The sequence below is a fragment of the Carcharodon carcharias genome, chromosome 6 (assembly GCF_017639515.1).
Source record: "Carcharodon carcharias isolate sCarCar2 chromosome 6, sCarCar2.pri, whole genome shotgun sequence".
Lineage (NCBI taxonomy): Eukaryota > Metazoa > Chordata > Chondrichthyes > Lamniformes > Lamnidae > Carcharodon > Carcharodon carcharias.
This window is the reverse complement of record NC_054472.1, coordinates 100847344-100862225: the sequence shown is the minus strand read 5'-3', so window position 1 is coordinate 100862225 and position 14882 is coordinate 100847344. Positions and strand designations below refer to the sequence as shown.

Sequence of the window (14882 nt, the reverse complement as noted above, 5' to 3'; positions counted from 1 at the left end):
CCAATCAAGGCCGGCCCAGTGTGGCGGGGGAGGACGAGCAATCTTCGTGCATGCGCGTGAAGTGGTGCTTCAATCTCCCTGAGGCATGGATCTGCCTCAGGGAGATGAAGCGCTGTTTAAAAAAAAATAAAGGAAATAAAATTGTCATAAAACATGCTACCTCATGTGACTGTCACTTGAGCTGGGACATGTTTTAATTCAAAAATAAAATTTTAATTTGATGCTTATTTGCTTTAGGAAACCTCATCCTGCCCGTGGATGAGGTTTCCTAAAAAATGTAAAGGCCACTTTGCCTTTTCGCCTGCCCGCCAACCGTTAGGTTGGACAGGCAGCATAAATTTGAATTTAATTAGTTTCTTAATGGCCTTAATAGGCCTTTGAATTGTTGGCGGGCATCCAGCTGACTCCAGCGTGCACACCCGCCAAGCGAAATATCGCGAGACTGCACAATGATGTCAGGATGCTCGCCCAATGTTATCACGTCATTTTACGCTCAGGTGTGTCGGGTGTGCACCCGCACGCCGAGCGTAATATTCTGCCCTGTATCTAGACAGGGTAAACTATGAGATAAAGGTAGTCTTCCTACACTAATTTAACCTATTTTAATCACCAATTGGTCTTTGGGCACTATGTGACAACAGTGTAGATGGGCCCTCCTCAGTTTCCCTTTCCTTCTGAAAAGCACTTAGATCTACTTGGGATCTTCCAATCACTAAGCATAATCAGGAACTCACCTTGTAGAAGACCGAAGGTGCAAGTCATAACATCTTATCATTAAATTATAAAGTCCATCAAATATTTGCCTTCAAGATAGATACACAGAGATTTTGAGAATGTGTACTTCTTTTCCTAAATTACAATTGCGTAACAACCCATTAACAGGAAATAAGTTACCTTTTCAGCTAGCTCAGCAGCAGTTATATTGGGATCATAAGGAATTGGATCCCCCAAATAGGTACAAAACTTGACAGGAAAACCTCCATAAATGGGAACAAATGGCCATCTAAATTTTTCATACAACCATCTACATATACCTGTTAAAGATTAAGAAAAGAGAAAGTCATACTGCAGATTAAAACACTACACAACACTCCATGAGGTAAGCCACTGGCATATGCCATATGGTCACACATTCCAACTTGAATATAATGAAAATATTGTAAGATGCTCTTAAAAGATTGGTTAATAAGATCTATAGTTTAATATGAACCTAACCATTGTATTACATAAAGAAAATAATTAAATCAGTAACATTTATGGTTACTTTGCCACACTAGGTATGAGTACTGTTACTAATTTTGGTTTTTGAAAGAAGCAAAAGCATTAATTTTGTCCAAATTTTATTATAAAGCAATTGAGGTTGGGAAAGGAATTTATGAACCAGATGGCAGACATTTAGGTGTACACCTTATTATACATCTATTAAACAATTCTGACATTGCTATTCTTTCTTCCAATCCATTTACAACTACAAGAAAATATATTTATCCCTTCTGCACCAAGGTTATTATTTCCTTTCATAAAAATACCAGTATTATCCTGCTTTCATGTTTAAATCCAATTTATTTGATTGGGTGTTACTTGCAGGACCAGAATGTTCACAATTCTAACAAGGCCAAAATTAAAGCATTATATATAATGCTTCAAAGTTTTGGTACAAACATTTATCTCAGATGAAGATTTCAAAATTGCGTCAAAAGTTACTGCACAGCCGGTCAATTGTTAAGTAAAATACTGGGCATGCCACTAGATAATGATACTCTTTAAAATTTGTTCACAAGGTATGAGAGTCGCTGGCTAGGTGATATGCTCCAGATATTGGAGCATAATTAAGTGCAAGTAAATGGGAAGTTATTTAATTCCACGGTGAAATTTAAAAAATGATGCATACTTCATTATGAATAAATTTACTATAAAAATATTTAAATGATAGGATTGTAATGTATATAGCTGATACCAGAATTGTACATTAAATACATCACAAAGTATAATTTAGATTGACCACAGAAACAAAGATGTTACCTACCAAAACATCCAAAAGTCCTAAATCCTTCTCGAATATTCCGTGTAAACATAGGAATAATGGGCTAAAAATGGAAAACAAAGGCAAAGAAGCGTATGAAGTGTTTTAAAACCTTTTACAAAAGCATACTGTACAACATAAAATCCTTTACATACGTTTGAACTAATTAGCAGTGAAAAGGTGATTCAGCAAATTATGCTGGATTAAATAGATACCTTCAAGAGCCAACAATGGAACAAAGTAAAACATTAACACTTTCGTATATTATATTGGAGAGAAGGGGTAATGCCACATGCAACATAGATCATGAGGTTAGCAACAATTATTGCAAAATGTCACCTTTTAATATAATGAAGCTTTGGTTAGTTATCATTTGGGCTGCTGGACAAATTAATCACTTTAACATCTTCCAAACCCATATTGAATTTAGATTTGTTACTGACTGTCTCTTCTGATCTAGATGCTGCTATCATTTCCTTCAGTAACGAAAAGTATAATTTTACAGCACTAACATTTTCAACAGTGCAAAGGGCAGAATTTGTATGAATTGCAGTTTTCTTTTTCTGTTGCTCGCGGTCCATAAGAACATAAGAAATATTTACCAACTTCCAACGAACCTTTATTGGCTGCCTTACAGACTGTTAATTTTATGCCATGATTGCACCTTAAAGCTTTCAATGCAAAAAAAAAAGTCCAAAGATGCCTCAGGTGAAGCCAAAAAGAAAAAGCTTAGGAGACATTACTGAAGGCAAAATCAAAACAAAGAATTTTTAAAATAAGTTTTTTTGAAAGTGGCATACCAGAGGTTCTGGGAATTGATGCAGTTGAAGGTGTCACTAGTGGCGATGGGGTTTGGAAAGAAGGGAGGATGCACAGAAGATGAGATTCAGAGAAATAATGCATTTGTGAGGGGATGAAGGACTGGAGGATGTTGCAGAGATAGGATGGGGGTGAGACAGAGGAATTTGTAGCTGAATTACAGTAGCGGGAAGAAAAAATTTCACTAAGGGAAATCATGTAAGGAACAACAAAAGGTGCAGATATGATGAATATGTAATATGTTTTGGGAATTGAATCTTTAAATGTTAGATAAGTCGAAAAATCCTGGGTTTGGGAAACTGGTAAACACCCCTAAGATAATTCTTATACAGTAAAAGTTTTTATTTAAATTGTGAAACCTTGTGGTGTCGTTCTTTCAGGTAACACATGGGAATTTGAATTTCTTTTCTTTTAAAGTGTTAATGATCTCCCTCGAGATCACAGAATTATTGAGGATATTCGGCCGTGTGTGCGCGCCAGCTCTCCGAACGAGCAATTCACTTAATCTGTTTGCCCTGCTTTCTTCCCATAACCCTGCATATTCTTCCTTTTCAGATAATAATCCAATTCCCTCTGATATGCCTTAGCTGAACCTGCCTCCACCACACTATTAGTTAGTGCATTGCAGATCTTAACCACTCGTTGTGTGAAAAAGTTTCTTGTGCCTCCATTGCTTCTTTTGCCAATTACCTTGAATCTGTGGCCTCTCATTCTCAATTATTCCACCAATGCGAAGTTTTTCCCTAGCTACTCTGTCCAGATCCCTCATGATTTTGAATACCACTATCAAATCCCCTCTCAACCTTCTCTTCTCCAAGGAAAACAGTCCCAACTTCTACGCAACTGAAACCATTCTTGTGAACCTTTTCTGTACTCTCTCTAATGCCTTCCTAACACGATGCTCTGGTGGAGACAGAACTTCTGGAAGTAGCACTGTAGTAGGAGGGATCTTTAAAAACACAGATCAGGGAAGCATGTAGCAAAAACAATGTGGCTATAATGCAAGCTCCAGTAGTAAAGTCAGTGATTTTCTAGAATGCATTTGGGACCGTTTTCTAGAACAGTATATTTCAGAACGAACATGGCTATGGGCTGTACTACATATAGTGATAAATACTAAATCGGAATTAGTTAACAAATTGACAGCAAGGGGATATCTTACGAATAGTGAAGGCACACTACCTTTTTACGACACTAGCTGCCATAAGGCAAGTTTAAACACACAGTGTGAATGCAAGTGAATGGGTAATAGATGAATGTAGGCAAGCGGGTGTGGGGACAGGCAGTCGGGGGTAGTTGGGGGGGGGGGGGGGGATCTTGGGGTGGCTGCAGGACAGCAGCTGGGAGTCAGCAGCTGAGGGAAGGCAGGTGGTGGGTGGGTGGTGGCGGCCACGGGGTGGTGGTGAGGGGCAGCAGCTGGTGGGGCCGTGGCCAGCAGCTACGGAGCAGCAGCTGGGGGGCAGTGGCCTTGAGGCAGCTGTCCGAAGTCTCCGATCCTGGAGGGTTCCAATGTGCAGAGGAATTGCCTATCGGACATACAAACTTCCCAGGCAAACTCCATGGAGTCAACACGTCCAGACTTCAGCAGGGTCCCTGCGTGCACCTTGGGTTGCCCACCTAGTCTCTGAGGATCCAGAGACTTAAAGCTCTGGGCCATGAAATTTAAGACAAATATTGATGAGATGAGAAATTACTTGACCACAATAAAATGTACTGAACTGTTAAGGGGCAAACCTACAGACAAACAATGGGAAATATTCAAAGTAGCATTTGGTGCAATAAAGCAGAAATCAGGCAGTTACTATCTGAGTTGCCTCGCTCCTTTAAAAACATCCTTAGAACAGTATCTCACCGAGAAACTCTGCATTGAAATACGTGCAACAATACTTACCTACTATATACACTGGAAAAAGGGCTTACCCTTTCAAGTCTAAGTGAATTTTTAACAGTGTGTTTAATGATTGCCAAGCAATCCCTTTGACATTGCAAATTAACTTTCACACATGTGGAGTCTCATTCATTCAGATTTTAATTAAATAAAAATACCTTTTTATTTTAATTTTAATCTTTCTCTCTTAATCCTATCCTCCTTTCCCTCTTTTTATTTTGTTTTCTGTATAAAATTTGGCGGTGAATTAGGAATTCTAACTGACAATTCATGGTTCAGACATTGCACAGCTCAGTAAGATTAGTTAAGGAAACACACCATTGCTTGCCCTATTCAGACAGGTCCCAGATACCCTATAGAGGATGCTGCAGTTTTTGATATCTATAACTTCAGCTGTAAAGGTTCACAGAAAGTCTGTGGGCAAGTATAATTGCAACAAATGACTAACGTTTTTCATTCACTGCTGATCACAAAATTCAAGCCAATGTGTTAATTCCTAAATAGAGGAAAAGGATAAAATATCAGTTGTTAGCCCCGGTAACTGTTAATGATGGTTGAAGCTAATCAGGGTGTGCATAAAGCCTTAATACAAAAGAAAAATACTGCAGATGCTGGAATTCTGAGATAAAAATAGGAAATGCTCGAAATACTCAGCTCGTCAGGCAGTATTTGTGGAGAAAACTTAACACTTCAGGTCAATGATATTTCATCAGAGCTGGGGAAAAATGTAACAAGGATAGAGTTTAAAGCAAGTATGGGGGTGGGGGGAGAGAATAAAAAAGGCCTGTGTAGGATGGAAGGCAAGAGAGATTAAATTACAAAAATGGGATGATGGTACAAGACAAAAGGAGACGGCAATGGGACAAGTAAAGAAATGAAAGAAGGTCTAGAGATGAAATAGCAGAATTGTCATCAGCAGCTACCTTCTGAAAAAAGAATTGGGGGCAGAGGGTAGGAGCTGGAATTGTTGAACTTAATTTTCAGTCCATAAAACTGTAAAATGCCTGAGAGATGAGAAAAGGTTCCTCAAGCTTACCTAGAGCTTTATTAGAACAGTGCAGGAGGTCGAGGACAGAGCGGTAGCAAGGTGGAGAACTAAAATTGCAGGTGATCATAACCTCGGGTCATGTTTGCTCAGTGAATGGAGGTGTTCCACAAAGTGGTCCCTTAATGTGATGTGGTTCCCCTGATGTAAAAGAGATCACATTGTGAACAAATACAGTATACTAAATTGAAAGAGGTATAAGTAAATCGCTATTACACCTGGAAGGAACGTCTGGGGCCTTGCATGGTTGGAATGGAAGAGGCAAAGCAGTAAGTGTTGCGTCTCATGCGCTTGTATGGGAAGGTGCAGTGAGAAGGGGAGGGGGTGTTGGGGTGACTGAAGAGTGGGACGGGGTGGGGGGGGTGACAGAACAGTAGGGCTGTGGTGTCACAGAGATAATAGCTCCTTTGAAATAATGAAAAGGGAGGGAAGATGTATTTGGTGGTAATATCATGTTGGAGGTGGCGGAGGATGATGCATTGAATGTGGAGGTCACTGGGGTGGAAGGTGAGGAAAGGGGAACTCTATTGGGATTCAAGAAGAGAGGGAAAGAAATTAGAGTAGAAGTATGGGAAATAGAGTGGACATGGTCGAGGACCCTGTCAACCATGATGGGGCAATTCCTCGATTGAGGAAAAAGAACACATTGGAAACACAGGTATGGAAGGTGACATCATCTGAACAGATGCAAATGATGGGGAAACTGGGAGAACAGAATAGAATCCTTACAAAAAATGGGATGGCAAAATTATTTAAGGTAGCTGGTAACTTATATTCACTATAAGGCTAATAAATCTGACAGTTACCTTGACTACACTTCCTCTTGCTCCATTTCCTGTAAGGATTCTATTCTAGTCTCCCAGTTTTCTCCATCTCCATTGCCTCTCTTCTAATGAGTTCCTCAGGAGAGTGTCCTTGGCCTAACCATCGCCAGCTGCTTCATCAATTACCTTCCTTCCATCATACGGTCTGAAGTGGGGATGCTCACTGATGATTGCACAATGTTCAGCAACATTCACAACCCCTCAAGTACTGAAGCAGTCCAAATGCAGCAAGACCATCGGCTCATTACCATCGCTGAATCCCCCACAGTCAACATCCTGGGGGGGGTTACCATTGACCAGAAACCGAACTGGACTAGCCATATAAATACAGTGGCTACAACAGCAGGTCAAAGGCTAGGAATCCTGACTCTCCAAAGCCTGTCCATCATCCACAAGGCACAAGTCAGAAGTGTGATGGAATACTCCCCACTTGCTTGGATGAGTGCAGCTCCTACAACATTGAAGAAGCTGGACATCATCCAGGACAAAGCAGTCTACTTGATGGGCACCACATTCACAAATATTCACTCATTCCACCACTGACACACAGTAGCAGCAGTGTGTACCATCTACAAGATGCACTGCAGGAATTCACCAAGGCTCCTTAGGCAGCACCTCCCAAACCCACGACCACTACCACCAAGAAGGACAAAGGCAACAGATAGATGGGAACACCACCACCAGGAGGTTCCCCTCCAAGTAACTCATCATCCTGACTTGGAAATATATATCGCCATTCCTTCTCTGTTGCTGGGTCAAAATCCTGGAACTCCCTTCAAAACAGCATTGTGGGTGCACCTACACCACATAGACTGCAGCGGTTCAAGAAGGCAGTTCACCACCACCTTCTCAAGGGCAACTAGGGAAGGGCAATAAATGCTGGTCCAGCCAGCTAAACCCACATCCCATGAATGAATAAAAAAGAAAGTGCCAGGCAATGACCATCCCCAACAAGAGAGAATCTAACCATCAACTCTTGACATTCAACAGCATTACCATCGCTGAATCCCCCACCATCAACATCCTGGGAGTTACCATTGATCGGAAACTGAACTGGACTAGCCATATAAATACAGTGGTTACAAGAGTACGTCCGAGGCTAGGAATCCTGCCGCAAGTAACTCACCTCCTGACTCCCCATAGGAGTCCACCATCTATAAGGCACAAGTCAGGACTGTGATGGAACACTCTTCAATTGCCTGAATGAGTGCAGCTCCAACAACACTCAAGAAGCTCGACACCATCCAGGACAAAGCAGCCCACTTTATTGGCATCCCATCCACAAACGTTCACTCCCTCCACACCGATGCACAGTGGGAGCAGTATGTGCAGGTACACCAAGACTCCTTTGACAGCACCTTCCAAACCCACAGCTGCTACCATTTGGAAGGACGAGGGCAGCAGATACATGGGAACACCACCAACTGGAAATTCTCCAAGCCACCCACTGTACTGACTTGGAAATATATCGCTGTTCCTTCACTGTCGCTAGGTTAAAATCCTGGAACTCCTTTCCCTACAGCACTGTTGGTGTACCTACATCACATGGACTGCAACAGTTCAAGAAGGCAGCTCATCACCACATTCTCAAGGGCAATTAGGGATGGGCAAAAAATGCTGGCCTGGCCAGTGGTGGCCACACCCCATGAATGAATAAATAAAAAAAATGACACCACCCTCTACACCAACGCTTCCAAAATGACTTCCTTTTTCCTCAACTGAGGGATCTCCTCGATCTTGGCGGTTGACAGGGGCTTGATTATTTCCATTCCTTTTCCCACAGTTCTGCTTTCACCCCCTTCCCTGAATAATGATAGGGTTTCTCTTGTCCTCAACTTCCATTCCACCATCCACATTCAACAAATCAGCCTTGCCCAATCTGCCAGCTCCAGCATGATGCCACCACCAAAAATATCTTTCCCTCAGCTCTCCTTCCAGTATTCCAAAGGGGCCGTTTCATCTGCAACATCTTGGTCCAGTCCTCAATCTCCCCCAACAATACCTTTCCTTCCCACAGAACCTTTCCAAGGTAAATACAGGAGATGCAGCTCCTGCCTAACTCCTCTCTTCCCACCATCCAAGGCCCCAAACATTTCTTCCAGGTGCAAAAGTGATTTATTTTCACTTCTTTCAATTTAGTGTACTGACGGTTCTGATCACTTAAAGGGTCTTCCTGACTTCTAAAAACAGAACATAAAAATAATGCACCAAATTCCATTCATTTCATGTACTCATGCAATAAGATTTTGCTTTGCAAAGCCAAGTACATTCAATTTTTAATACTATTTCCCTTTCAAAAGAACCACATTTTGCTCAGAATATTCTTTTAATTGTTACTTGAATGCAAAGCATCCATTCAATCAGACAGTCTCATTCGTTACCTTATCAGGTACTTTGATATCAAAATACTTCTCAAGTGCCAGATCAAACCTTAAGAAAACCCTAATCCACACAGTCTTCTCTACATTGGGGACATCAAATGCAGAACGGGTGACAGCTCGGTAGAATGACTCTAATCAGTCTAAGTGTGACTTGAACTTTTCAGTCGCCTGTCATTTTAATTCTCTGCCCACTCCCATACTAACCTCTCTGTCCCTGGCCTCCTTCATAGTTCTGAAGAAGTTCAATGTAAACTCGGAAAACAGCATTTCACTATTCCATTAGGCACCCTGTAGCCCATGGACTCAACAGTAAGTTCAACAATTTCAGACTGTAACCTCTGCCCCATTTACTTTTGGACAGCAGCTGATGATGATTATTTTGCTATTCCCATGTACACCTCCTATAGACACGTCTTTAATTTATTGTCCCATTGCCATTTCCTTTTGCCTTTTACAATCATCCCTTTTGCCATTTAATATATCCTGCCTACCACCCTATAACAGGCCTTCCATTTTGTTGTCAACCACCCTGCCACATCTTTCCACACCACCACTCTCACCCCCAGCTGGCCCCTTTCCCTGCTTCTGGACTTGTTTAAAATGGACGTCCAATCCCTCTACACCTCCATCCCCCACCGGGTTGGTCTGATGGCTCTCCGCTTCTTCCTTGAACAGAGACCCAAACAATCCCCCATCCACCACTACTCTCCTCTGTCTGGCTGAACTTGTTCTCACACTGAACAATTTCTCCTTAAGCTCCTCTCACTTCCTCCAAATAAAAGGTATGGCTATGAGTACCCGCATGGGCCCCAGCTATGCCTGTCTCTTTATGGGGTATGTGGAACATTCCTTGTTCCAGTCCTACTCCAGCCCCCTCCCACAACTTTTTCTCCGGTACATCGATGCTGCTTCAGTGCTGCTTCATGCTCTCGTATGAACCTGGAAAAATTTATTCATTTTGCTTCCCATTTCCACCCCTCCATCATTTTCACATGGTCCATCTCTGACACTTCCCTTCCTTTCCTTGACCCCTCTGTCTCAATTCCTGGTGATAGACTGTCCACCAATATCCATTACAAGCCTACCGACTCCCACAGCTACCTCGATTACAGCTCCTCACACACCGCTTCCTGTAAGGACTCCATCCCATTCTCTCAGTTCCTTCGCCTCCGTCACATCTGTTCTGATGATGCCACTTTCAAAAACAGTTCCTGTGACATGTCTTCCTTCATCATTAACCGAGGTTTTCCAAACACGGTGGTTGACAGGGCCCTCAACTGTGTCCGGCCCATCTCCCGCACATCCGCCCTTACACCTTCCTCTCCCTCCCAGAAACATGATAGGGTCCCCCTTGTCCTCACTTAACACCCCACCAGCCTCTGCATTCAAAGGATCATCCTCCGCCATTTCCGCCAACTCCAGCATTATACCATCATCAAACACATCTTCCTTTCACCCACCCTGGCGGCATTCCACAGGGATCGTTCCCTCCAGGACACTCTGGTCCACGCCATCACCCCCTACACCTCAACCCCCTCCCACGGCACCTTCCCATGCAACTGCAGAAGGTGCAACATCTGCCCCTTTACTTCCCCTCTCCTCACCGTCCAAGGGCCCAAACACTCCTTTCAAGTGAAGCAGCATTTCACTTGCACTTCCATCAATTTAGTGTACTGCATTCGTTGCTCCCAATGTGGTTTTCTCAACAATGGAGAGACCAAACACAGACTGGGTGACTGCTTTGCAGAACACCTTTGGTCTGTCCGCAAGCATTACCCAGACCTCCCTGTCGCTTGCCATTTCAACACTCCACCCTGCTCTCATGCCCACATGTCCGTCCTCGGCTTGCTGCATTGTTCCAGTGAAGCTCAACACAAACTGGAGGAACAGCACCTCATCTTCTGACTAGGCACTTTACAGCCTTCCGGACTGATTATTGAGTTCAACAATTTTAGATCATGAACTCTCTCCTCCATCCCCACCCCCTTTCGATTCCCCCCCTCTCTTTTTTCCAATAATTTATATAGATTTTTCTTTTCCCACTTACTTAACATTATTTTTAAATATATTTCCATCCATTGTTTTATCTCTACCTTTTAGCCTTTTTTGATTCCTTCACCCAACGCACTAGGGCTATCTGTAACTTGCTTGTCTTGCTTTCTACCCTTATTTAGCACATTCCTTAGATAATATCATCACCTTCAACACCTCTTTGTCCTTTTGTCTGTGACATCTTTTGGTTATCTCCACTTATCACTTGCTCTACTTGTCCCAAGCGCCCCCCCCCCCTCCCCCCACCCTTAAACCAGCTTATATTTCACCTCTCTTCTATTTTTACTTAGTTCTGTTGAAGAGTCATTCGGACTCGAAACGTTAACTGTATTCCTCTCCGCAGATGCTGCCAGACCTACTGAGTTTTTCTAGGTATTTTTGTTTTTGTTTTGGATTTCGAGTGTCTGCAGTTTTTTGCTTTTATCTTATTGTTTAAAATCTGTTACATTTCCAACTTTTTCCAGTTGCTGTGAAAGGTCATTGATCTGAAACATTGGGCAGGACTTTCTGGACGTAGAACATTTTCAGCTGTTGGGACCATTTTCAGGCCTTCGCCCCATCCGCAACACCAGCCACCTATTGGGGTTCAATCTTCCAGAAGCAGCCAATTATAAACTGCCTCTAGGATCATCATCCAATTAGGAATGGTGGGTGGCCTGGGGCGGCGGTAAATTGATTCAGCGCACCCATCGCAAGAGCAGCTGGCAGCCTCCAGTGAGTGTGCTGTTGAGGGGCATGCAGCAGGAGTGCGATGGGTGCAATGGAGGCATGATCAGTCTGATGGGGAGCAGCTGCCAATGCATCTGCCCCAGCACTATTGGAAACATCAGTCTTCCCATTTTTTCTGGAGTTGGGGAAATTGGGAGGGGGGTGTCTGGCATGCCCAAGAGAGGGAACTCTGCCAGGACCAAGTGGGGGTTGGGGGTAGGGGGTGTCTGGCAAGCCCCATTGAGGAGAGTGTGTCAACCATGACATCCCTCCGGTCAATGGTCTCACCAGCAGCCCCACTCCGTCAACAGTCTTGTCAGCAATCCCGTCAATGGTCTCACCATCACATCACCCCCTCCCTCCCCTTGTCGAAGTGTCCCTTATTTTTTGCCTCCCGCCCCCCCAACTTGGCAGCCCAATGCATTTTTCTCTAATTTTACTAACCCACCAGCCCCAAGGGCCTTGAAAGTTCCCCTGTGAACTATGTTCCTTTCTCTACAGATGCAACCCAAGTATTCCCAGCACTTTCTGTCTTTATTTGTGGACAATACATCACTAACTTCCTGCTTTAACAGTTGATTAGGCGAAATGCATTAAAACTATGCAAAGAAAAGCACAATAATCTGTGTAAGGTAATGGCTGGCTCCACTCTTTTTAGCTTCAGACAATGGGTTTTGGCTGATGCAAGAGTAGGTGTGCACCACTAAGCCAAAAGAAAACAGGTAAAAACGGAAGAGCGCAAACAGAATGAAACACAGCAAATTTGAGCAAGACCCACTGCGCTGCACTGTTGTGTAGAAATCTCTGACTCGGCAATACTGACCTTAATTCTGTTGACTGCTGCTGGAATACTGTGTGCATGATTGATCCTGCTAATGTTACAATAAAGGTTTGCTCTATACCCAAATGGGGTTGTCAAGTTGTATCATTAAAGGGCAACCTGGGGCTGAGTGCCCATGATACAGGGGACTCTGTAAACAGACTGGTACAAGAGAACCTAAAACAAGTCAAGGGGAGAAATGTTCTGGATTTAATAAAAGCAAGAGATTGAGAGGAGATTGATAGTATTGTACAAGATTATGACAGGATTAGATAAATTAGGGGGTGGTTGTAGGGACAAGCAAGCAGTGATAGGAGCAGATAATCAAAATATGTCACAGACAAAGGAACAAAGAGGTGTTGAATGTGGTGATATTATCTAAACGAATGTGCTAATTAAGAATGGATGGCAGGGCTCAAGGTACAGCTCTAGTGGGGGTGGGGTGGAAAGACTAGCAGGGCATAAAAGATTTAAAATTAATGGAAATAGGTGGGAAAAGAAAAATCTATATAAATTATTGGAAAAAATAAAAGGAAGGGGGAAAGAAACGGAAAGGGGTGGGGATGGGGGAGGGAGTTCAAGATCTAAAGTTGTTGAATTCAATATTCAGTCCGGAAGGCTGTAAAGTGCCTAGTCGGAAGATGAGGTGCTGTTCCTCCAGTTTGCGTTGGGCTTCACTGGAACAATGCAGCAAGCCAAGGACAGACAGGTGGGCAAGAGAGCAGGGTGGAGTGTTAAAATGGCAAGCGACAGGGAGGTTTGGGTCTTTCTTGCGGACAGACCGCAGGTATTCTGTAAAGCGGTCGCCTTGTTTATGTTTGGTCTCTCCAATGTAGAGGAGAGGAGCAACGACTGCAGCAGACTAAGTTGAGGGAAATGCAAGTGAAATGCTGCTTCACTTGAAAGGAGTGTTTGGGCCCTTGGACAGTGAGGAGAGAGGAAGTGAAGGGGCAGGTGTTGCATCTTTCGCGTGGGCATGGGGAGGTGCCATAGGTAGGGGTTGAGGAGTAGTCGGTGTTGGAGGAGTGGACCAGGGTGTCCCAGAGGGAATGATCCCTACGGAATGCCGACGGGGGGGGTGAAGGGAAGATGTGTTTGGTGGTGGCATCATGCTGGAGTTGGCAGAAATGGCGCAGGATGATCCTTTGAATGCAGAGGTGGCGGTGTGATAAGTGAGGACAAGGGAGACCCTATCATGTTTCTGGGAGGGAGGAGAAGGCGTGAAGGCGGATGTGCGGGAGATGGGCCGGACACGGTTGAGGGCCCTGTCGACGACCGCGGGTGGAAAACCTCGGTTAAGGAAGAAAGCGGACATGTCAGAGGAACTGTTTTTGAAGGTAGCATCATTGGAACAGATGCGACGGAGGCGAAGGACCTGAGAGAATGGGATGGAGTCCTTACAGGAAGTGGGGTGTGAGGAGCTGTAGTCGAGGTAGCTGTGGGAGTCGGTAGGCTTGTAATGGATATTGGTGGACGGTCTATCACCAGAAATTGAGACAGAGAGGTCAAGGAAAGGAAGGGAAGTGTCAAAGATGGACCATGTGAAAATGATGGAGGGGTGGAGATTGGAAGCAAAATTAATAAATTTTTCCAAGTCCCGACGAGAGCATGAAGCAGCACCGAAGTAATTATCGATGTACCAGAAAAAGAGTTGTGGGAGGGGGCCGGAGTAGAACTGGAACAAGGAATGTTCCACATACCCCATAAAGAGACAGGCATAGCTGGGTCCCATGAATGGAACAGACTGGATTGCTCTACAGAGAGCTGGCATGGTCTCAATGGGCCAAACAATCTGCTTCTGTGCTGTAATGACATTTTGACTCTATGAAACGATAATAGTACTTAAAAACACAAATCTCCAGGACCTGACAGTTTCCATCCAGGGTATTAAAGAAAATAGATGAAATCACTGTAAAGTTTAAGTCATAATTCTGGAATCCCTGAATTTTGGAATGTATCTTGTGCTACTCTGTTATTTAAGGAAGATTGGAAGGCAGGAACAACAGATCTGTCAGTTGAACTTCAGTTATAGGGAAACTAAAACAATCAGTCGTCATCGAATTACATTTATGTAACACTCTTAAAATAGGAGTGTGGAACCCCCAGCCCAGGGGCCGGATCCGGCCTGTTGCACTTTTTCATCCGGCCCAAAATAAGATTTCAAAATATGGCTCCCCTCCCACGTGCTGCACGCTGGGATAGCCGCTGCCATGTTTTGATGCCTGAGCCTTGGCTGCAGTCACTAGAGGCCCAAGCTGTGGGGATACAGCGAGGCCTGAGATCCTGGAGTAGAAGCACAGGGATGGGAAGCTGCCGGCTGCC

General features: G+C 43.8%; 1 protein-coding gene across 11 annotated transcripts in view; it reads right to left on the bottom strand.

The window, feature by feature from the left end:
• The window catches only part of tmem68 (transmembrane protein 68), a 53281-nt gene that overhangs the window by 11990 nt on the left and 26409 nt on the right, over positions 1-14882 (bottom strand). For 8 of the 11 annotated variants that reach the window (XR_005943319.1, XM_041189945.1, XM_041189946.1 and 5 more), the window contains 2 exons: positions 2027-2087; positions 895-1034 (listed from right to left, as the gene is read on the bottom strand). Coding sequence is in view for 10 of the 11 variants with exons in the window: in XM_041189945.1 (XP_041045879.1) it covers positions 895-1034; positions 2027-2087 (201 nt within the window). In the remaining variant the exon portion in view is untranslated. The remainder of the gene's footprint in view (positions 1-894; positions 1035-2026; positions 2088-14882) is intronic. The other 3 variants (XM_041189950.1, XM_041189949.1, XM_041189948.1) reach the window with 1 other exon arrangement.